The sequence below is a fragment of the Catharus ustulatus genome, chromosome 30 (assembly GCF_009819885.2).
Source record: "Catharus ustulatus isolate bCatUst1 chromosome 30, bCatUst1.pri.v2, whole genome shotgun sequence".
Lineage (NCBI taxonomy): Eukaryota > Metazoa > Chordata > Aves > Passeriformes > Turdidae > Catharus > Catharus ustulatus.
This window is the reverse complement of record NC_046250.1, coordinates 3,459,581-3,483,202: the sequence shown is the minus strand read 5'-3', so window position 1 is coordinate 3,483,202 and position 23,622 is coordinate 3,459,581. Positions and strand designations below refer to the sequence as shown.

Sequence of the window (23,622 nt, the reverse complement as noted above, 5' to 3'; positions counted from 1 at the left end):
ACCCCCGGGAATGCCCCAGCAATCCCCAGGAACCCGCAGAGAGACCCCCACGGAATCCCCGGGAACCCCCAGAGACCCCCATGGAATCCCCGGGAACCCCCAGAGACCCCCAGGAACCCCCGAGACCCCCAGGGAATGCCCAGGAACTCCCCGGGAAACCCTCGGGACACCCAGGGACCCCCAGGGAACCCCCCCGGAATCCCCCAGGACCCCCAGGAAATCCCGGGAACCCCCCGGGACCCCCGTCAACCCCTCCCCGGCACGGGAATCACCGGGACGCCCCCAGCCCCCTCGAGCAGCCCCCCGACCCCACCCCCTCCCACGGAGACCCCCGAGTGGCTCCGCCGCTCCTTTATTTAATTTTATCTCTTTATTAATTACAAAATCAGAGCTCTCGGCGGGGGGAGCCCCCCGGCCCCTCCCGTGCCCCCCCCAGCTCTGGGGGTCCCTCGGGGGTCGCAGTGACCCGGGGGGGTCCCCAGCCCCCGCTCTGGGGGGTTTGTGCTCGTGGTGCCCCGCGGCTCCGGGTGCTGATTTTGGGGTGCGGGGGGGGTTGGGGTCACCCCCGGGTGCTGCTCCCGCGCTCCCCCAGCAGCCAGTAGGTGCGGAGCTTGCCCTTGCCCTGCGGGGGACCCGGATTTGGGTCTGGGGGAGCGGGGGGACCCTGGGTTTGGGTCTGGGGGGGACCCCGGGTTTGGGTCTGGGGGGAGTGGGGGGACCCTGGGTTTGGGTCTGGGGGGGACCCCGGGTTTGGGTCTGGGGGAGCGGGGGAACCCGGATTGGGTCTGGGGGAGCAGGGGTCTCCGGGTTTGGGTTTGGGGGAGCGAGGGAATGGGGGGACCTCGGGTTGGGTCTGGGGGAGCGGGGGGACCCTGGGTTTGGGTCTGGGGAGAGCGGGGGGACCCTGGTTGGGTCTGGAGGGGATCCCGGATTTGGGTCTGGGGTACGGGGGATCCCGGATTTGGGTTTTGGGTCTGGGGGGATCCCGGGTTTGGGTTTTGGGGGGACCCCGGGTTTGGGTCTGGGGTACGGGGGGACCCGGGTTTTGGGTCTGGGGGAGCGATGGGAATGGGGGGAACCCGGGTTTGGGTTTTGGGGGGAGCGGGGGGACCCCGGTTTGGTTTTTGGGGAATGGTGGGACCCCGGGTTTGGGTTTTGGGGAGCGGGGGAACCCGGGTTTGGGTCTGGGGGACCCCGGATTGGGTCTGGGGGAGCAGGGGGACCCCGGGTTTGGGTCTGGGGGGACCCGGGTTTGGGTCTGGGGAGCGGGGGGAATGGGGGACCCCGGGTTTGGGTCTGGGGGGAGCGGGGGGACCCCGGGTTTGGGTTTAGGTTTTGGGGGACCCTGGGTTTGGGTTTGGGGTACAGGGGTTCCCCATTGGGGCGGCACTGAGGGGTTTGGGGCAGTTTGGGGGGGTCCGGGCAGTTTTAGGGGGGATCAGGGCACTTTTAGGGGGGTATCAGGGCAGTTTGGGATCAGGCAGTTTGGGGAAGTCGGGGCAGTTTTAGGGGTATCAGGACAGTTTTGGGGGCACTGGGGCAGTTTCAGGGGATCAGGGCAGTTTCAGGGAATATCAGGGCAGTTTTGGGGACGCTGGGGCAGTTTTTGGGGGTACCAGGGCAGTTTCAGGGGTACCAGGGCAGTTTTAGGGGCTCTGGGGCAGTTTCAGGGGGATCAGACAGTTTCAGGGGCACTGGCAGTGTGGAGGGGGATTCAGGGATCAGTTTTAGGGAATATCAGGGCAGTTTTGGGGGCTGGGGCAGTTTTAGGGAGGATCAGGGCAGTTTCAGGGGGTACCAGGGCAGTTTTGGGGGGTCTCAGGGCAGTTTGGGGGATACCAGGGCAGTTTCGGGGGGTATCAGGGCATTTTGGGGCGCTGTGGCAGTTTTAGGGCGCTGGAGCAGTTTTAGGGGCGGGGGGGCAGTTTTGGAGACACTGGGGCAGTTTTGGGGCTCTCACCTTCATCTCCACGTCCCCCTGAGCTCCAGCTCGAAGCAGCCGAACTCCTCCAGCACGGCCTTGGTGACCCCCGAGATGTGGATCTTGAGGCTGGGGGAGGGGGCGGGTGGCACGGGACCCTCGTGTCCCCAGGATGTCCCCAGGGTGTCCCCAGTGTCCCCAGTGTCCCCAGTGTCCAGGGTGTCCCCGGGTGTCCCCGTGCTGTCCCCAGTGTGTCCCCAGTGTCCCCAGTGTCCCCAGTGTGTCTCCAGAGTGTCCCCCATGCTGTCCCCAGTGTCCCCAGTGTCCCCAGCCCCGCTCACCCTCCCCGTTGGACTTCATGGTGTCCCCAGGATGTCCCAGAGTGTCCCCATGGTGTCCCCCCCGGTGTCCCCAGTGTCCCAGTGTCCCCAGCCCCGCTCACCCTCCCCGTTGGACTCCATGGTGTCCCCATGTCCCCAGGGTGTCCCCAGGGTGTCCCCCCGCTCACCCTCCCCGTTGGACTCCAGGTGTCCCCGGGGTGTCCCCAGTGTCCCCAGCCCCGCTCACCCTCCCCGTTGGACTCCATGCTGACGCGGTGTTCACGGTGTCCCCGAACAGGCAGTACCGCGGCATCTTCAGCCCCACCACGCCCGCACACACCGGGCCTGCGGGACGGCCGGGGCGGTCACTGCTGGGTCACTGGGGCCACCACGTGCCACCATGGGCCCACGGGCCACTGCCACCCCCGTGCTACTGTCACTGCTGGGTCACTGGGGCCACCATGGGCCACCACGGGCCACCATGGGCCACCATGGGCCACCATGGGCCACTGCCGCCCCAGTGCTGCTGTCACTGCTGGGGACACTGGCGGCCACCATGGGCCACCCCTGTGCCCGCCCAGGGCGGTGCCCTGTCCCCATCCCCTCTGCCTGGGTCCCTGTCCTGTCCCTGTCCCTGGTCCACCTCTGTCCCCATCTCTGTCCCCATCCCATGCCCGTCCCCGTTCCCGTCCGTTCCTGTGCAATTCTGACCCCTGTGGGTGCTGATCCCCATTCCCATGTCCAATCCAATTCCCAATCCCAATCCCAACCCCGTTCCCATCCCATTCCCATTCCCAATCCCATTCCCACCCATGTGGATGCTGATGCCCGTTCCTGATACCATTCCCAATCCCGTTCCAACCCCACTCCCACCGGTGTGGATGCATGCTCTTTCCCGTTCCCATCCCGTTCCCATTCCCATTCCTGTTCCCATTCCCACTCCCAATCCCACTCCCACCCGTGTGGATGCCGATGCGCATTCCCATTCCCATTCCCAATCCCGTTCCCATTCCCGTCCCCACCGGTGTGGATGCCGACACTCTTTCCCGTTCCCATTCCCATTCCCATTCCATTCCCATTCCCATTCCCATTCCCATTCCCATTCCCAATCCTGTTCCCAGACCCGTGGATGCCAATGCCCGTTCCCAACCCCAATCCCATTCCCATTCCCTTTCCCGTTCCCAATCCCACTGGTGTGGATGCCGATGCCCGTTCCCATTCCCATCCCAATCCCAATCCCCCCATTTCCCATTCCCGACCCGTGTGGATGCCAATGCCCATTCCCATTCCCAATCCCAATCCCGGACCCGTGTGGATGCCAATGCCCATTCCCATTCCCAATCCCAATCCCGGACCGGTGTGGATGCCGATGCCCGTTCCCATTCCCGTTCCCTTTCCCATTCCCATCCCCAATCCCATTCCCAATCCCAATCCCATTCCCGGACCCGTGTGGATGCCGATGCGCAGCTCCAGGCGCTGCTGCGGCCGGTGCTGGATGCGGAAGGAGCGCAGGATGCCGATGCCCGTTCCCATTCCCGTTCCCATCCCATTCCCAATCCCAATCCCAATCCCAATCCCAATCCCGTTCCCGGACCCGTGTGGATGCCGATGCCTGTTCCCATTCCCAATCCCATTCCCGTTCCCGTTCCCGTTCCCGGACCCGTGTGGATGCCGATGCGCAGCTCCAGGCGCTGCTGCGGCCGGTGCTGGATGCGGAAGGAGCGCAGGATGCCGATGCCCGTTCCCAATCCCATTCCCAATCCCAATCCCTCCCCAATCCCAATCCCACTCCCGGACCCGTGTGATGCCGATGCCCGTTCCCAATCCCATTCCCATCCCCATTCCCGTTCCCATTCCCGTTCCCAATCCCACTCCCGGACCCGTGTGGATGCCGATGCGCAGCTCCAGGCGCTGCTGGGGTCGGTGCTGGATGCGGAAGGAGCGCAGGATGCCGATGCCCATTCCCAATCCCATTCCCATCCCCATTCCCGTTCCCAATCCCGTTCCCAATCCCATTCCCGGACCCGTGTGGATGCCGATGCGCAGCTCCAGGCGCTGCTGCGGCCGGTGCTGGATGCGGAAGGAGCGCACCGCGTCCAGCAGCGCCAGCGCCATCCGCGCACCTCCCGCGCGTGCAGCTTCCCGTTCCGCTCCGGCAGCCCCGACACCACCATGTACGCGTCACCGATGGTCTCCACCTGCGGACAACCGGGGGGGGCACGGGGAATAACGGGAATTCACTCAGGGATAATGGGGGGTTCGGGGAATAACGGGGAGGCTCGGGATTCATGGGGGGAAATGGGAATTCACTCATAAAATCGGGAATTCACTCAGGGATAACGGGGATTCACTCAGGGAAACGGGTAGTCACAGGGGGGAAAAGGAATTCGCTCAGGGCATTGGGAATTCACTCAGGATAATGGGGATTTTCACACGGGGAAATGGGGATTCACTCAGGGAAATGGGAATTCACTCAGAAATCGGGAATTCACTCAGGGATAACGGGGATTCACTCAGGGATAACGGGGATTCACTCAGGAAAAGGGAATTCACTCAGGGAAATGGAAATTCACTCAGGGAAACAGGAATTCACAGGGGGAAATGGGGATTCACTCAGGGAAAGACCTCAGTGACCCTGGGATTCTGGGATATTGGGGATTCTGGGATATTGGGATATCGGGACGCTGTAATTCTGGGTTTGGGGATTCTGTTATGTTTGGGCTCTGCAATCCTGGGATTCCCTGACTCTGGATTCCTGATTCTGGGATTCCCTGACTCTGAGGTTCCCTGATTCTGGATTCCCTGTTTCTGGGATTCCCTGACTTTGGTGTTTCCTGATTCTGGGGTTCTGTGACACCTGTGGGGACGTTCTGGAGCGCCCAGCGTGTCCCTGAGTGTCCCCAGGTGTCTCCCAGCTGTCCCCAGCTGTCCCCACGTGTCCCCCACGTGTCCCAGGTGTCCCCAGGCCCCCCCTCACCTTGTAGACGTCGAAGTTGTCGATGATGGCATCGAAGCAGGTGTAGAGGTCGTTGAGCAGCGTCACCACCTGCATGGGGGTGCTCTGGGCACTCAGGGCCGTGAAGCCCACGATGTCACTGAAGTAAATGGTGACACTGTCGAACGCCTCGGCCTGCACCGACTCCCCCCGCTTCAGCTGCTCGGCCACCGAGCTGGGGACAGGGGACAGGGGGGTCAGGGTGGGGACAGGGCGGGGACAGGGTGGGGACAGGGTGGGGACAGGGGGGTCAGGGCGGGACAGGGTGGGGACAGTCCCCAGTAACCCCCAGGACCCTCCCAGTGCCCCCAGGACCCTTCTGGTGCCCCTCCAGTTCCCTCACAGTACCTCCCAAGTTCCCTCCCAGTACCTCCCAGTTCCCTCCCAGTGCCTCCCAGTTCCCTCCCAGTGCCCTCCAGTGCCCCCCAGTGCCCCAGTGCCCCCCAGGAGTGCCCCCCAGTGCCCCCCCGGTTCCCTCCCAGCTCCCCCCAGTGCCCCCCAGTGCCCCCTAGTGCCTCCCAGTGCCCCCCAGTGCCCCCCAGTTCCCTCCCAGGACCCTCCCAGGTCCCCCCAGCTCCCCCCAGTGCCCCCCAGGACCCTCCCAGTGCCCCCCAGTTCCCCCCAGTTCCTCCCAGTGCCCTCCCAGTGCCCCCCAGTTCCCCCCAGTGCCCCCCAGTGCCCTCCCAGTTCCCTCCCAGTGCCTCCCAGGACCCTCCCAGTGCCCTCCCAGTGCCTCCCAGTGCCCCTCAGTGCCCCCCAGTGCCCCCCAGTGTCCCCCAGGACCCTCCTGGTGCTCCCCAGTGCCCCCCAGTTCCCCCCCAGTGCCCCCCAGTGCCCCCAGTTCCCCCAGTGCCCTCCCAGTGCCCCCCCAGTGCCCCCAGTGCCCCCCAGTGCCCCCAGTTCCCTCCCAGTTCCCCCAGTTCCCCAGTCCCCGCTCACTGGGGCAGGATCTGGTAGAGCAGCGCCTCCGCCTTGCGCTTCTCCTCCAGGTACGCCTGGGTGCGCTCCTCCACCAGCTCCTCCAGGTTGTTGGCGTACTGCTCCATGCGGCTCAGCAGGTTGTCCAGGATGTTGGTGCTGTTCTCCCTGCGGGATCGGGGATCCTTTTTGGGGGTCACCTCCCGCCCGGGGATCCTTCCTGAGGGTCACCTCCCACCTGGGGACCCTTTTTGGGGGTCACATCCTGCCCAGGGATCCTTTTCAGGGTCACCTCCCACCGGGAGACACTTTTTGGAGGGTCACCTCCCACTCAGGGATCCTTTTCAGGGTCACCTCCCACCCAGGGATCCTTCCTGAGGGTCATCTCCTGCCCAGGGATCCTTTCTGGGGGTCACCTCCCATCCGAGGATCCTTTTCGGGGTCACCTCCCACCCAGGAACCCTTTTTGGGGTCACCTCCCACCCAGGGACAGTTTTGGGGGGTCATATCCTGCTGAGGGATCCTTTTTGGGGGTGATCTCCCACCCAGGGATCCTTTTTGGTCCTACCCAGGGACACTTTTGGGGGTCATCTCCTACCCGGGGACCCTTCCTGAGGGTCCCCTCTCGCCCAGGGGCACTTTTGGGGGGTCACATCCTGCATAGGGATCCTTTTTGGGGGTCATCTCCCACCCAGAAATCCTTTTCAGGGTCACCTCCCACCCAGGGATCCTCTGGGGGGGGGTCACCTCCTGCCTGGGGCACTTTTGGGGGTCACATCCTGCCCAGGGATCGTTTTTAGGGGTCACCTTCCACCTGGGGATCCTTTTTGGGGGGTCACATCCCACTCAGGGATTCTTTTTAGGGGTCACCTCCTGCCCAGGGACCCTTTTCAGGGTCACTTGTCACCTGGGGACCATCTCTGGGGTCATTTCCCACCCAGGGACATTTTTGGGGGGGTCACATCCTGCCTGGGGGCATTTTTAGAGGGTCGCCTCCCACCCAGGGACACTTTTAGGGGATCACCTCCCACCCGGGGATGCTTCCTGAGGGCCACATCCTGCCCAGGGATCTCTTTGGGGGCCATCTCCCACCTGGAGACCCTTCTTGGGGTCACCTCCCATCCAGAAACACTTTTCAGGGTCACCTCCCCCAGGGACCCTTTTTGGGGTCACCTCTCACCTGGGGATCCTTTTTGGGGGGTCATTTCCCACCCAGGGACAATTTTCGGGGATCACCTCCCACCCAGGGATCGTTTTTGGGGATCACCTCCCATCCAGGACCCTTCCTGAGGGTCACCCCCCACCCAAAAATCCCCTCTGGATGTCACCCCTCACTTGAGGACCCTTCCTTGGGATCACCACCCCTCCCCAGGCTCATTTTGGGGTCCCCCCATCCCAGGGGTCACCCCAGGTTCCATTTTGGGATCCCCCCGTCCCAGGGGTCACCCCAGATCTCCCGAGACCCCCCTAGGCTCTCTTTTGGGGTCCCCCTGTCCCAGGGGTCACCCCAGGCTCCCTTTTAGGGTCCCTCCATCCCGAAGGTCACCCCAAGTCTCCCGAGGGTCACCGCAGGTTCCTTTTGGGATCCCCCTACCCCAGGGGTCACCCCATGCTCCCTTTTGGGGTCCCCATGTCCCGAGGGTCACCCCAAGTCTCCCGAGACCCCCCAGGCTCCCTTTTGGGATCCCCCCCATCCCCAGGGGTCACCCCAGGCTCATTTTGGGGTCCCCCCATCCCGATCCCACCCCAGGCTCCCTTTTGGGGTCACCCCAGGCTCATTTTGGGGTCTCCCCGTCCCAGGGGTCATCCTAGGTCTCCTGAGCCCACCCCATGCTCCCTTTTGGGGTCCCCCCAGTCTCATTTTGGTGTCCCCCCAGTCCCCTTTGGGGTCCCCGTGCCCTGACCTGTTGAACCTGCGCAGCTGCACCTTGATGTGGCCGAAGTCGGGCGCTCCAGCGCGTCCTCGGCCCAGCAGAGCTGCATCAGCTGGCCCAGCTCCTCCAGGTGACAGCCCACGCTGGCCGAGGGACGGAAACTCGGCCGCTCGCCGCTCTTCACCCGCTCGATGATCTCTGCGGGTCGGGAGGGTCAGGGGGGAGCCCGAGGGGCTGGGCAGGGGGACAGAGCCCGTGGGGCTGGGCAGTGAGGCTGGGCAGTGGGGACAGAGCCCGTGGGGCTGGGCAGGGGGGACAGAGCCCGAGGGGCTGGGCAGGGGGGACAGAGCCCAGGAGCTCAGGAATGGGTGAGGAGCCCATAAACGGGTCCAGGAGCTCAGGAATGGGGCCAGGAGCGGGCTAGAGCCCAGGAACGGGGCCAGGAATGGGGCCAGAGCCCAGGAACAATACCAGGAGCTCAGGACCAGGGCCAGGAACCCAAGAATGGGGCCAGGAGCCCTTCAGTGGGTCCAGGGACACATTGGCCAGTCCAGGAACCCATCAGCAGGTCCAGGAGCCCATGAACAGGGCCAGGAGCCCAGGAACGGGTCCAGGAGCCCAGGAACGGGGCCAGGAGCCCATTGACCAGTCCAGGAACCCATTGACCAGTCCAGGAACCCATTGACCAGTCCAGGAACCCATTGACCAGTCCAGGAACCCATTGATCACTCCAGGAACCCACTGGCCAGTCCAAGACCCCTTCAACAGGTCCAGGAACCCATCAGCAGGTCCAGGAGCCCATGAACGGGTCCAGGAGCCCAGGAACGGGTCCAGAACCCATTAACGGGTCCAGGAGCCCATTGACCAGTCCAGGAACCCATTAATGGGTTCAGGAACCCATCAGCAGGTCCAGGAACCCATGAACAGGGTCAGGAGCCCATTGGCCAGTCCAGGAACCCATTAATGGGTTCAGGAACCCATTGGCCAGTCCAAGAACCCATTGGTCACTCCAGGAGCCCCTCAGTGGGTTCAGGAACCCATTAACAGGTCCAGGAACCCATTGGCCAGTCCAAGAACCTATTAATGGGTCCAGGAGCCCATGAGCAGGTCCAGGAACCCCATGGCCAGTCAAGACCCCATTAACAGGTCCAGGAGCCCATTGACCAGTCCAGGAACCCATTGACCAGTCCAAGAACCCATTAATGGGTTCAGAAACCCATCAGCAGGTCCAGGAGCCCATCAGTGGGACCAGGAATCCATTGGCCAGTCCAGGAACCCAGGAACGGGGCCAGGAACGGGGTCAGGAGCTCAGGAATGGGGCCAGGAACCCATCAGTGGGTCCAGGAACCCATTAAAGGGTCCAGAAACTCATTAACAGGTCCAGGAGCCCATCAGTGGATCCAGGAACCCCTTGGCCAGTCCAGGAACCCATTGGTCAGTCTGGGAACCCATTAACAGGTCCAGAAGTCCGTCAGAAGGTCCAGGAACCCATTAAGGGGGTCCAAGAACCCATTAAAGGTTCCAAGAACCAATCAGCGGGTCCAACCACCCACCCTTACCCCCCCAGCCAGTCTGTCCACCTCCCAGGGTGTCCCTAGGGTGTCCCCAGGGTGTCCCCATGTCTCCAGGGTGCCCCCAGGATGTCCCGGGTGTCCCCAGGATATCCCCAGGGTGTCCCCAGGGTGTCCCCAGGGTGTCCCCAGGATGCCCCGGGTGTCCCCAGGATATCCCCAGGGTGTCCCCCCGGTGTCCCCAGGATATCCCCAGGGTGTCCCCGTGTCCCCAGGGCGTCCCCATATCCCCAGGGTGCCCCCAGGATATCCCCGGGCTGTCCCCAGGGTGTCCCTAGGGTGTTCCCAGGGTGTCCCCCCTGTCCCCCCGATGTCCCCCTGTCCCCCCGTGTCCCCGCTGACCCTTGGGGCTCAGCTCCATTCCCTCCACGTAGAAGACCCCGCAGCGCAGCGCGATCTCCTGCAGGATGATCCCGAAGCTGTACACGTCCCCTTTCTGCGTGCCCCGCGCCGGCGGCTCCTCCATGCGCAGCAGCTCCGGCGCTGTCCACAGCTTCTCTGCGACAGGGACGGGCTCAGCGCGGGGACAGCGCGGGGACAGCGAGGGGACAGCGCGGGGACAGCGCGGGGACAGCGAGGGGACAGCCCGGGGACAGCGAGGGGACAGAGAGGAGACAGCGAGGGGAGAGCGAGGGGACAGCGCGGGGACAGCGAGGGGAGAAGGAGGGGACAGCGCGGGGACAGCGAGGGGACAGTGCGGGGACAGCGAGGGGACAGCGAGGGGACAGCGAGGGGAGAACGAGGGGACAGCGAGGGGAGAACGAGGGGACAGCGCGGGGACAGCGAGGGGACAGCCCGGGGACAGCGAGGGGACAGCGAGGGGACAGAGAGGGGAGAACGAGGGGATAGCGAGGGGAGAGCGAGGGGACAGCGAGGGGACAGCGCGGGGACAGCGAGGGGACAGCGAGGGGACAGAGAGGGGACAGCGCGGGGACAGCGAGGGACAGAGAGGGGAGAGCGAGGGGACAGCGAGGGGACAGCGAGGGGACAGCGAGGGGACAGCGCGGGGAGAGCGAGGGGAGAACGAGGGGACAGCGCAGGGACAGCGAGGGGACAGCGAGGGGAGAGCGATGGGACAGCGAGGGGACAGTGCGGGGAGAACGAGGGGACAGAGAGGGGACAGCGAGGGGACAGCGCGGGGAAAGCGAGGGGACAGCGAGGGGAGAACGAGGGGACAGCGCGGGGACAGCCCGGGGACAGCGAGGGGACAGCGAGGGGACAGCGAGGGGAGAGTGAGGGGATAGCGAGGGGAGAGCGAGGGGACAGAGAGGGGACAGAGAGGGGACAGCGAGGGGACAGAGAGGGGACAGCGAGGGGACAGCCCGGGGACACCCTGGGGACACCCTGGGGATATGGGGACACCCTGGGGACACCCTGGGGATATGGGGACACCCTGGGGACACCCCGGGGACACCCTGGGGACACCCTAGGGACACCCTGGGGATATGGGGACACCCTGGGGACACCCCGGGGACACCCTGGGGACACCCTAGGGACACCCTGGGGATATGGGGACACCCTGGGGACACCCCGGGGATATGGGGACACCCTGGGGACACCCTGGGGACACCCTGGGGACACCCCGGGGATATGGGGACACCCTGGGGACACCCCGGGGACACGGCGCGGGTCTCACTGGCGAACAGCGCGTGGCTGTCGTCGCCGTCCGGTGCCGCGCGGAAACTCTCGAGGCCGTAGTCCGTGATCTTGAGCACGAAGCGCGAATCCACCACGCAGTTGGAGGATTTGAGGTTGCCGTGGGACACGAAGACCCCGCTGTGCAGGAACTGCATCCCCTGGGGGGGCGGGAGAGGGTGGGACACGGCCGGACCCCGCTGGGGGGGGGGGGATCCCTGTGGGGGTCTTTATGGGATGGGGATTCCTGTGGGGTGGGGTTCCTGGGGGATTGGGACCCCCGGGACAGGGAATCCCTTTGGATTGGGACCCCCGGGACAAGGAATTCCTTTGGATTGGGACCCCCGGGATCCCTTTGGATTGGAACCCCCAGGACAGGGAATTCCTGAGGGGTTGGACCCCCGGGACAGGGAATTCTGTGGGATCGGGACCCCCGGGATTCCTGTGGGATTGGGACCCCCTGGGACAGGGAATTCCTGTGGGATTGGGACCCCCGGGACAGGGAATCCCTTTGGATTGGGACCCCCGGGACAGGGAATTCCTGCGGATTGGGACCCCCGGGACAGGGAATCCCTTTGGATCGGGACCCCCGGGATTCCTGCAGGATTGGGACCCCCGGGAAAGGGGATTCCTGTGGGATTGGGACCCCCGGGATTCCTGTGTGATTGGGACCCCCGGGACCCCTTTGGATCGGGACCCCCCCACTCTGAGGAACCCCCAGGAACATCCCGGGTACCTTGACGATGTCGAGGGTGAGCGAGTAGCGGAACATCCAGTCCAGGGTGATGCTCTCGTTCTCCAGGATGTCCTGGGGGGCACGGGGGGTGAGGGGCGGCCCCGGGCGGGGGTCCCGGTCCCCTCTCAGCCCCCCGGCCGTACCTGGAGGCTCCCCCGCGGGCAGTACTCGGTCAGGATGCAGATGTTGGGCGGGTCGGTGCAGGCGCCGATGAAGCGCGTCAGGTGCTCGTTCTGCACGTCCCGCATCTGCCGTGGACAGCGGGGACGGCTGGGGTGGGCTGGGGTCCTCTCCCGGCCCGGGGACACCCCTGGGACACCCCTGGGACACCCTTGGGACACCCCTGGGTCACCTCTGGGACACCCCTGGGTCACCCCTGGGTCACCCCTGGGTCACTGGGTCACCCCTGGGTCACCCCTGGGACACCCCTGGGACCCCTCCCGGCCCGGGGACACCCCTGGGACACCCCTGGGTCACCCCTGGGACACCCCTGGGTCACTGGGTCACCCCTGGGACACCCCTGGGACACCCCTGGGTCACCCCTGGGTCACTGGAACACCCCTGGGACACCCCTGGGACACCCCTGGGACCCCCTGGGACACCCCTGGGTCACTGGGTCACCCCTGGGACACCCCTGGGACACCCCTGGGACACCCCTGGGTCACTGGGTCACCCCTGGGACACCCCTGGGACACCCCTGGGACACCCCTGGGTCACTGGGTCACCCCTGGGACACCCCTGGGACACCCCTGGGACACCCCTGGGACACTGGGACACCCCCAGGACACCCCAGGACACCCCCGTGTCACCCCCGGGTCACCACGTACGTGCTTGAGCTCGAACAGGACCTTGCGCGTCAGCTCGATGCGTTTGCGGTTCACGTGTTTCACGGCCACCAGGTTACCCTGGGGGGGACAGGAGGACACGGGGATGGGGACACGGCGGTGGGGACACGGCGGGAGGGGACACGGGTGTCCCCGCGGCTCCCCCGCCCCCGCACCTTGTAGTAGGCGGTCTTGGCGTAGACCTGGAACTGCCCCTCCGTGGTCATCAGCGAGCCGTAGTTGGAGCCTCTCTGCGGGGCGGGGGGCGTGGGGTGAGCCCGGGGGGGCTGGGGGTCCCCGGGTGGGGCTGGGGGGTGACCCCGGTCCCCACGATCCCAAATCCCCGAGTGGGGCTGGGGGTGACCCCGCTCCCCACGATCCCAAATCCCCGAGTGGGGTCCGGGTGTGACCCCGCTCCCCACGATCCCAAATCCCCGGGTGGGATTTGGGTGTGACCCCGATCTCTGCTCCCCACGATCCCAAATCCTCGGGTGAGGTCCGGGTGTGACCCCAGCCCCTCTCCCCAAATCCCCCCGGTTCTCCCCGGTCCCCCCGCTCCTCCCGGTCCCCTCGGTCCCCCCGGTGTCCCCGCTCCCCACGATCCCAAATTCCCGAGTGGGATCCGGGTGTGACCCCGCTCCCCACGATCCCAAATCCCCGAGTGGGGTTTGGGTGTGACCCCGGCTCTGCTCTGCAGGAGGGTGACCCCAGCCCCTCTCCCCCAATCCCCCGGTCCCCACGATCCCAAATCCCCCCGGTTCCCCCCCATCCCCCCCACTCCTCCCGGTCCCCTCGGTCCCCCCGGTGACCCCGCTCCCCACGATCCCAAATCCCCGGGTGGGGTCTGGGTGTGACCCCGCTCCCCACGATCCCAAATTCCTGAGTGGGGTCTGGGTGTGACCCCGGTCCCCACGATCCCAAATCCCCGAGTGGTGTCCGGGTGTGACCCCGATCCCCACGATCCCAAATCCCCTCGGTTCCCCCCGATCCCCCCACTCCTCCCGGTCCCCTCGGTCCCCCCGGTGACCCCGATCCCCACGATCCCAAATCCCCGGGTGAGGTCCGGGTGTGATCCCGATCTCTGCTCCCACGATCCCAAATCCCCGAGTGGGGTCCGGGTGTGACCCCGCTCCCCACGATCCCAAATCCCCTCGGTCCCCCCGGTGACCCCGGTTCCCCCCGACCCCCTCGGTCCCCCTGGTGTCCCCACTCCCCACGATCCCAAATCCCCGAGTGGGGTCCGGGTGTGATCCCGATCTCTGCTCCCCACGAGGGTGACCCCAGCCCCTCTCCCCAAATCCCCCCGGTTCTCCCCGCTCCTCCCGGTCCCCCCACTCCTCCCGCTCCTCCCGGTCCCCCCGGTCCCCTCGGTCCCCTCGATCCCCCCGGTCCCCCCGGTGTCCCCTCTGCCCACCAGGGACAGGGTGAGCTTGCTGCCGGCGCTCCTCAGATGTTTCTCCAGGCTGCTCATCTGCACGTCCTCCCAGCGCACCCTCCACAGCTCTGCCGCCAGCTCCTTCTCCAGCTGCAGCTTCCTGCAGCGGGGAGGGGCTCATGAGACCCCCGCCCACCCCTCCCCGAGCCCCCCCGGACCCCCCGAGCCCCCCACACCTGTAGATGAAGAAGGAGGTGGCGGTGATGGCCATGAGGATCAGGCTGACCACAAGCGACAGAACCTCCAGCGTGCTCAGCGAGGCTGCGGGGACAGAGCAGCGCTCAGTGCCGGCTCGGGGGGGGCTGGGCGGGGGTCTCGGGGTTCCCCCACCCCCCCTCTCACCTCGGCACTGCGGGTCGGTGCCCTCGAAGCCGCAGGGAGGGACATCGGGCGGCACCGCGTTCCCCGGCCAGTGGAAGTCCCGGCCCGGCACCATCTGGAGCTGTGTGGTGCCGTTGTAGTTGGCCACGATCTGTGGGGTTGGGGGGGTCAGGGATGGGGGGGGAGCCCCCCGAAGCCCCCCCGAACCCGGGGCTCACCTGGAAGTTCCCCTGCTCGGGTCCATGTCCCACAGCGAGTAATCGCTCTCCCGGTCCCCCTGCTCGTTGATCCTCAGGAAGCCGGTGACACCTGGGGAGGGACAGTGAGGGGCTGGGGGGGGGCTGGAGGGGGCTCCGATCCCAAATCATCACCCTGGGAGTGGGGCTGGGGGCACTGGAGGGATGGGGTGGGATGGGATGGGATGGGATGGCGTGGGATGGGATGGGGTGGGATTGATGGGATGAATGGGATCAATGGGATCAATGGGATCAATGGGATGGGATGGGATGGGACCAAAGGGATCAATGGGATGGGATCAATGGGATCAATGGGATCAATGGGATGGGATGGGATGGGACCAAAGGGATCAATGGGATGGGATCAATGGGATCAATGGGATGGGATCAATGGGATGGGATGGGATGGGATCAATGGAATCAATGGGATCAATGGGATCAATGGGATCAATGGGATGGGATGGGATGGGATCAATGGGATGGGATCAATAGGATGGGATCAATGGATGGGATCAATGGGATCAATGGGATGGGATGGGACCAAAGGGATCAATGGGATGGGATCAATGGGATCAATGGGATGGGATCAATGGGATGGGATCAATGGGATCAATGGGATCAATGGGATCAATGGGATCAATGGGATGGGATGGGATGGGATCAATGGGATGGGATCAATGGGATCAATGGGATGGGACCAATGGGACCAATGGGACCAATGGGACCAATGGGACCAATGGGACCAATGGGATCAATGGGATGGGATGGGATGGGATCAATGGGATCAATGGGATCAATGGGATGGGATGGGATGGGATGGGATCAATGGGATCAATGGGATCAATGGGATCAATGGGATGGGATGGGATGGGATCAATGGGATGGGATGGGATGGGATCAATGGGATGGGATCAATGGGATGGGATGGGATGGGATGGGATGGGATGGGATGGGATGGGATGGGATGGGATGGGATGGGATGGGATCAATGGGATGGGATGGGATGGGATCAATGGGATGAGGGGATGGGATGGGATGGAGGGGATGGGATGGGATCAATGGGATCAATGGGAGGGATGGGATGGGATGGGATCAATGGGATCAATGGGATCAATGGGATCAATGGGATCAATGGGATCATTGGGATGGGATGGGATGGGATGGGATCAATGGGATGGGATGGGATGGGATCAATGGGATGGGATCAATGGGATCAATGGGATCAATGGGATGGGATGGGATGGGATGGGATGGGATGGGATCAATGGGATCAATGGGACCAATGGGATGGGATCAATGGGATGGGATGGGATGGGATCAATGGGATGGGATGGGATCAATGGGATGGCATCAATGGATGGAGGGTCCCGGGGGGGTCAGGCCAGGCCGGCTCTCACCGTAGAAGCTGCGGTTCCACATCTGCCGGGTGACGGCCGAGGCGTCGCTGACGGAGCCGCCGCGCTCCAGGGTCTCGTTGAGCGCCTGGGCGTAGAGCAGGACGGCGTCGTGGAAGGCGGCGGCGATGAAATTCATCTGGGGACACGGGGACAGCTCGGGGACAGCCCGGGGACAGCTCGGGGACAGCTCGGGGACAGCCCGGGGACACGGGGACAGCTCGGGGACAGCTCGGGGGCAGCTCGGGGGCAGCTCGGGACACGGGGACAGCTCGGGGACAGCCGGGGACAGATGGGGGACAGCCCGGGGACAGCCCGGGGACAGCCCGGGGACAGATGGGGGACAGCGAGGGGACAGCGAGGGGACACAGACGAGGGGACAGCGAGGGGACAGCCGGGGACAGCGGGGACACGGGGACAGCTCGGGGACAGATCGGGGACAGCCTGGGGACAGCTCGGGGACAGCCCGGGACAGCCCGGGGACAGCGAGGGGACAGCGAGGGGACAGCGAGGGGACAGCCCGGGGACAGCGGGGACACGGGGACAGCTCGGGGACAGATCGGGGACAGCCTGGGGACAGCTCGGGGACAGCCCGGGGACAGCCCGGGGACAGCTCGGGGACAGCCCGGGGACAGCACACAGCACGGGTCCCTGTCCCCAGCTCCATCCCGTGTCCCCGCTGTCCCCGTGTCCCCGCTGTCCCCAGCCCCACCCGCGTCCCCGCTGTCCCCGCTGTCCCCGTGTCCCCGTGTCCCCGCTGTCCCCAGCCCCATCCCGTGTCCCTGCTGTCCCCAGCCCCATCCCCGTGTCCCCGCTGTCCCCGTGTCCCCGCTGTCCCCGCCCGTGTCCCCGTGTCCCCGTGTCCCCGCCCGTGTCCCCGCTGTCCCCGCTGTCCCCGTGTCCCCGCTGTCCCCAGCCCCATCCCGTGTCCCCGCTGTCCCCGCTGTCCCCGTGTCCCCGCTCTCCCCGCTGTCCCCGCTGTCCCCGCTGTCCCCGCTGTCCCCGCTGTCCCCGTGTCCCCGTGTCCCCACCGTGTCCCCGTGTCCCCGTGTCCCACCAGCCCGTCCTTCACGGAGAAGTTGAAGTGCTCCCTGGCCTCGTCCCGGAGCCGCTGCAGGAAGGGCCGGTACTCGGGGTTCTCGGGCTCCTTGTAGGTGATGATGGTGACAGCCTGCGACAGGGACAGGGGCTGGGGGGCGGCACGGACCCTCCTGGGGTCCTGAGCCCGCCTGGGGGGGTCCCTGAGCCCACCTGGGGATGTCCCGAGCCCTCCCGGGGGTCCTGAGCCCATCTGGGGGTCCCGAGCCCGTCTGGGTGTGTCCCTGAGCCCTCCTGGGGCTCCCTATGCCCCCCTGAGTGTCCTGTGCCCACCTCGAGGGGGTCCCTGCTCACCTGGGCATGTCCCTGCCCTCCTGGGTGTGTCCCTGCCCACCTGGAGTGTCCCCGAGCCCACCTAGGCCTGTCCCTGCCCACCTGAGTGTGTCCCTGCCCACTCGGAGTGTCCCCGAGCCCACCTGTGTGTCCCAAGCCCACCTGAGTGTCCTGTGCCCACCTGGGGGTCCTGAGCCCTCCTGGAGGTGTCCCTGTGCCCACCTGGGTGTGTCCCTGCACACCTGGGGTGTCCCTGTGCCCACCTGGGTGTGTTCCCGACCCCACCTGAGTGTCTTGAGCCCACCTGGGCTGTCCCCGACCCTACCTGAGTGTCCCCGAGCCCACCTGAGCGTGTCCCTGAGCCCACCTGGGCTGTCCCCGACCCTACCTGGGCTGTCCCCGACCCTACCTGAGTGTCCCCGAGCCCACCTGAGTGTCCTGAGCCCACCTGGGTTGTCCCCGACCCCACCTGGATGTGTCCCTGTGCCCCCCTGGGGTGTCCCTGCACACCTGGGCTGTCCCTGAGCCCACCCGGGTGTGTCCCTGTGCCCACCTGAGTGTCCTGTGCCCACCTGTGGATGTCCCTGCCCACCTGAGTGTCCCCGAGCCCACCTGAGTGTGTCCCTGTGCCCACCTGGGGGTGTCCCTGACCCCACCTGGGTGTCCCCGACCCCACCTGAGTGTGTCCCCGACCCCACCTGGGCTGTCCCCGACCCCCCCTGGCTGTCCCTGACCCCCCCTGAGTGTCCCCGACCCCCCCTGAGTGTCCCAGCCCCCCCTGGGACTGTCCCTGAGCCCACCCAGGAGTGTCCCCGACCCCCCCTGGGCTGTCCCCGACCCCACCTGGGTATCCCCGACCCCCCCTGGGTGTCCCCAAGCCCCCTGGCTGTCCCTGCCCCCCCTGAGTGTCCCAGCCCCCCCTGAGTGTCCCCGACCCCCCCTGGGCTGTCCCAGCCCCCCCTGGGCTGTCCCCGACCCCCCCTGGGCTGTCCCAAGCCCCCCTGGAGCTGTCCCTGCCCCCCCCCTCACTGGAAGGCGCGGCGCGCTCTCGCGTCGTGCCCGTCCCCGCGGAGCCAGGGCCGCCGGGCTCGGGGAAGCGCCGGCCCTGCAGGCTGGCCCGAACGTGTCGATGTAGAAAAAGGCGAAATCGCCGCCCGTGAGCCCCTCGCGCTCCGCCTGCAGCATCAGCTCCCGCAGCGTGTCCGGGGCGCAGCACACGTACACGACTGCGGGACACGGCCCTTGGAGACGGGACCCCCGAGGGCCGGGACCCCAGCCCCACATCCCGGGGGGGGTGTCCCTGGTTATTGTGTGATACCGGCCCGAGACCCCAAAATAGCCCCAGAGACCCCAGCCTCAAATCCCGGGGGGTCCCTGGTTATTGTGTGACACCGACCCGAGACCCAGAACACCCCCAGAGACCCCGGAGCCCACAGGAGATCCTGGAACCCCCAGCCCCACATCCCAGGGGTCGCTGGTTATTGTGTGACACCAACCCAGACCCCAAACACCCCCAGAAGATCCCTGGAGACCCTCGAAGCCCCCAGCCCCACATCGAGGGGTCCCTGGTTATGTGTGACACCGACCCGAGACCCCAGACACCCCCAGAGCCCCCCGGAGCCCCAGCCCCACATCGAGGGGTCTCTGGTTATTGTGTGACACCAAGCCAAGACCCCAAACACCCCTGGAGACCCCTGGAGCACCCAGGAGACCCCCGGAGCCCCAGCCCCACATTGAGGGGTCCCTGGTTATTGTGTGACACCGACCCCAGACCCCAAACACCCCTGGAGACCCCGGAGCCCCCAGACCCACATCGGGGGGTCCCTGGTTATTGTGTGATACCGGCCTGAGACCCCCAAACAGCCCCAGAGACCCCCGGAGCCCCCAGCCCCACATTGGTGGGTCCTTGGTTATTGTGTGACACCGGCCCCAGACCCCCAAACAGCCCCAGAGACCCCCGGAGCCCCCAGCCCCACACCCGGAGCCCCCAGCCCCACATCGGGGTGTCCCTGGTTATTGTGTGACACCAATCCAAGACCCCCGGAGCCCCCAGGAGATCCTGGAATCCCCAGACCCACATTGGGGTGTCCCTGGTTATTGTGTGACACCAGCCCCAGACCCCCGGAGCCCCAGCCCCACATTGGGTGGTCCCTGGTTATTGTGTGATACCAACCTCAGACCCCAAACACCCCCGGAGCCCCCCGGAGCCCCCAGCCCCACACCCGGGGCCCCCCAGAGCCCCCATCCCCGTCCCGGGGCCCCCTGATTATTGTGTGACACTGACCCAAGACCCCAAACACCCCTGGGGGATCCCCAGAGCCCCCCGGAGCCCCCCGGAGCCCCCATCCCCTCACCGGGGGCCCCCGGCCGTTGCGTGCCGCGGCCCCCGGGCTGCGCTGCCCCCCGGGCCGGGGGGTCCCGACCCCGCTGGCCGGCCCCCCCCCGTGCCCTGCCCGGCGCTGCCCCGGGCGCCAGGCCGAGGTTTCCTGTTTTCCCGACTCCGTTTCCTCCCTCCTCCCCCCGGCCCTGATGGATTCCCGGCGACACCGTGACCCCGGGGGTGCCGCCTGGCCCCCGGCCGAGGCCCCTTCGGCCGGGACACCCCCGGAACGCGCCCGCTGCCCACCCCGGGGTGCCCGTGCCAGGCGGGGATGGAGCGGTTCCAGTGGACAGCGGGACAGAGCCGGGCCGGGACAGAGCCGGGCCGGGACCACCGGGACAGAGCTAACCCGGGACAGAGCCGGACCGGGACAGAGCCGGGCCGGGACACCGGGACAGAGCCGGGCCGGGACACCGGGACAGAGCCGGACAGGGACACCGGGACAGAGCCGGACCGGGACAGAGTCGGACCGGGACACCGGGGACAGAGCCGGACCGGGACACCGGGACAGAGCCGGACCGGGACAGAGCCGGACCGGGACAGCGGGACAGAGCCGGGCCGGGACAGAGCCGGACCGGGACAGAGCCGGGACCGGGACAGCGGGACAGAGCCGGACCGGGACAGAGCCAGACCGGGACAGAGACAACCTGGGACACCGGGACAGAGCCGGGCCGGGACAGAGCCTGGACCGTGGACACCGGGACAGGTGACAACGCCCGGAGACCCCCGCGGGACACGGAGTGGGGAGGGGTTCCTGGGGGGTCCGTGGGGTCAGGGTGGAGCAGGGACAGGGTAGGGTGGTGTGCGGGACACGGGAGTGCGGCTGTGACAGCCTGGGCAGCCCAGAACAGCCGGGAACAGCCGGGAACAGCCTGGAGGAACAACCAGGAACAACCAGGAACAACCGTGAACAACCGTGAACAGCCCTGAACAGCTGTGAACAACCATTAACAACTGTGAACAGCCATGAACAGCTGTGAACAACCTTCTACAACTGTGAGCAACTTTGTACAGCCATGAACAACCATGAACAGTCATGGACAGCCATGAACAGCCAGGAACAGCTGTGAACAAGCTTCGTACAACCGTGAACAACCTTTTACAACCGTGAACAACCCATGAACAGCTGTGTACAGCCGGTGAACAGCCCTTGTACAACCATGAACAGCCGTGAAAAACCTATGAACAGCCATGAACACCCACAAACAACTGTCTACAGCCATGAACAGCCGGGAACAGCTGTGAACAACCTTGTACAACCGTGAACAACCATTAACAACTGTGTACAGCCATGAACAGGCTTGTAGAACCGTGAACAACCATGAACAGCCTTGAAAAACCTTGAACAACGCAAACAACTATGTACAGCCACGAACAACCACGAACAGCCATGAATAACTGTGTACAGCCACGAACAGGCCGTGCCCAGCTGTGTGCAGATGTGCGCGGCCGTGACACCTGCGCACAGCCCCGTCCAGCTGTGCACAGCTGTGAGCACCCACTGACCCCCGTGTGAATCCCTGCACAGCCCTGCCTGACCCACGGGCACCCAGGAACACCCAGGAACACCCAGGAACACCCAGGAACACCCCCAAAAAAAAACCCCGCTGTGGGCACGGCCGGGCACACCCAGCTGCGAACACCCCCGTGAAGTTGTGCGCAGCCTTGTATGGCCATGAGCACCCGCGGGCACCCACCCAAGCCTGGCACACACCCACGGGCACCGGCGTGGGGGCTGTCCCCTCCCCGTGTCCCCCCTCCGTGCGTCCCTTCCCCGTGTCCCCTCCCCGTGTCCCCTGCTCGTGTCCCCTCCCCGTGTCCCCCTTCCCCGTGTCCCCTCCCCGTGTCCCCTCCCCGTGTCCCCTCCCTGCGTCCCTCCCCGTGCCCTCCCCGTGTCCCCTTCCCCGTGTCCCCTCCCCGTGTCCCTTCCCTGCGTCCCTTCCCCGTGCCCCCTCTGGTGTCCCCTGCCATGTCCCCCTCCCCATGTCCCCTCCCCATGTCCCTTCCCCGTGTCCCCCTCCCCGTGTCCCTCCCCGTGTCCCCTCCCTGTGTCCCTTCCCCATGTCCCCCTCCCCTGTGTTCCCCTCCCCCCGTGTCCCTTCCCATGTCCCCTCCCCATGTCCCCCTCCCCGTGTCCCCCTCCCTGCGTCCCCTCCCCGTGTGTCCCCTCCCCGTGTCCCGCTCCCTGCGTCCCCTCCCCGTTTGTCCCCCTCCCCGCGTCTCCTTCCTCGTGTCCCCTCCTTGTGTCCCCCTCCCTGCGTCCCCTCCCCTTATCCCTCCCCGTGTTGTCCCTTCCCCGTGTCCCTTCCCCGTGTCCCCCTGCCATGTCCCCCTCCCCGTGTCCCCTCCCCGGTTTTTTCTGTACCCCTCCCAGTGCCCCCTCTGGTGTCCCCTCCCAGTCCCCCTCCCCGTGTCCCCTGCCATGTCCCCCTCCCCGTGTCCCCTCCTCGTGTCCCCTTCCCGCGCCCCCTCCCCGCGCCCCCTCCCCGGCACTCACTGCGCCCCTTGGCCTTGATCTCCTGGATGATGGAGGAGAAGTTGCCGCCGTCCCGGAACACCACGTCCCGGACCGTCAGGTTGCGCAGGGTGGGCAGCTGGACGTACAACCCCTCGGCGGCGAAGTAGCAGGGCCGGTCGTCCACCCGCTCGTCCCAGTACACCAGCAGCGCCCGCCGCGTCCAGTTGAAGCGCCGGTGCAGCTGCACGCCCAGCTCGCCCAGTTTGCGGTGGCTGGGGCCGGCGCGGGTGGTCAAGCCGAACTCCTCGCTCTTGTCGTCGAAGCCGTGCGCTTCGGCCCCGGCCGTGAGCAGCGGGAGCTGCCAGTGACTCGTGAACCGGGCCACGGGCGCCGCCGAGTAGACGCACCCCGGCCCCAAAAAGGCGGCGGGGTGATGGGCGAGCCGCAGGTCCACGGCCACCAGCGGCGCGGCCATTTCCGAGCAGACCCCGTGGCGATCCTCGCTGTTGCCGAACACCCAGCCCAGGGTGAAGCCGGGCAGCAAATCCCGCCGGGAATTCACGGCGGCCGCGGCCCAAGCGCACGGCGGGTCCCACGCGCGGCCAAGCCCACGGGTAGGTGAGGTTGTGCTGGGGCAGCACCACGGCGAGGGTCAGCGGGGCCGGGGCCGTCCCCGCGACCGGGAGCGGGGGCCAGCAGCGGGGCCAGCAGCGCGGCCCAGCGCGGCCAGCATCGCCCACGGACGGAGAGTGGCGTCCAACCCCCCCCGCGGCGGGGCTGAGCCCTGGCTCGCCCCCCCACTGGTGACACAAAGGGCCGTTATCATCCACACCGAGATTAAACTCCTTCCTGCCCGCTCCCCCCCCCTCCCACGGCATTCCAGCCGGGATGGGCGGCGGATGGGGATGTTCCCACCCGTGGGGAGCTCGGACGGGCGCTGGGCTGGCGCTGGGGGGTGGGCCGGGATGTGTCCCCTCCGTGGTTTGGGTCCTGGTTGTCACCTCCGCGCAGGTGTCGCTGATGGGGCGGTCACGCGTGGGGTGCTGAGCCCCGAGATGCTCATTGGGGTTTGGAGGGGATGTCGCGACTCGTGGGGACACTGCGCTGTCCCAACGCTGTCCTGGAGCCTTCGCGCAGCTCTGGGGGTTCCCGGGGGGGTTCGGGCACCTCCGGCCCCGCACGCCCGTGGGGGGTTCTGCCCCGTGGGGCGGTCACGGCAGCCCCGGGGTGGCG

At 66.5% G+C, this 23,622-nt stretch overlaps 1 protein-coding gene across 1 annotated transcript; it reads right to left on the bottom strand.

Annotated features, from left to right (window-relative positions):
• Positions 1 to 402: 402 nt before the first annotated feature.
• On the bottom strand, positions 403 to 23,267 carry NPR1 (natriuretic peptide receptor 1). Its single transcript, XM_042780060.1, is given in 24 exon segments — positions 403 to 622; positions 1,961 to 2,050; positions 2,489 to 2,586; positions 4,266 to 4,361; positions 4,364 to 4,439; positions 5,219 to 5,411; positions 6,176 to 6,322; positions 8,059 to 8,104; positions 8,107 to 8,226; positions 9,942 to 10,097; positions 11,236 to 11,395; positions 11,971 to 12,042; positions 12,114 to 12,218; positions 12,798 to 12,875; positions 12,971 to 13,045; positions 14,209 to 14,329; positions 14,406 to 14,490; positions 14,572 to 14,701; positions 14,769 to 14,859; positions 16,184 to 16,319; positions 17,238 to 17,354; positions 18,583 to 18,777; positions 22,429 to 22,961; positions 22,963 to 23,267. Coding segments are annotated over 24 exon segments (3,288 nt in total). The 3' UTR covers positions 403 to 559.
• Positions 23,268 to 23,622: the final 355 nt, after the last annotated feature.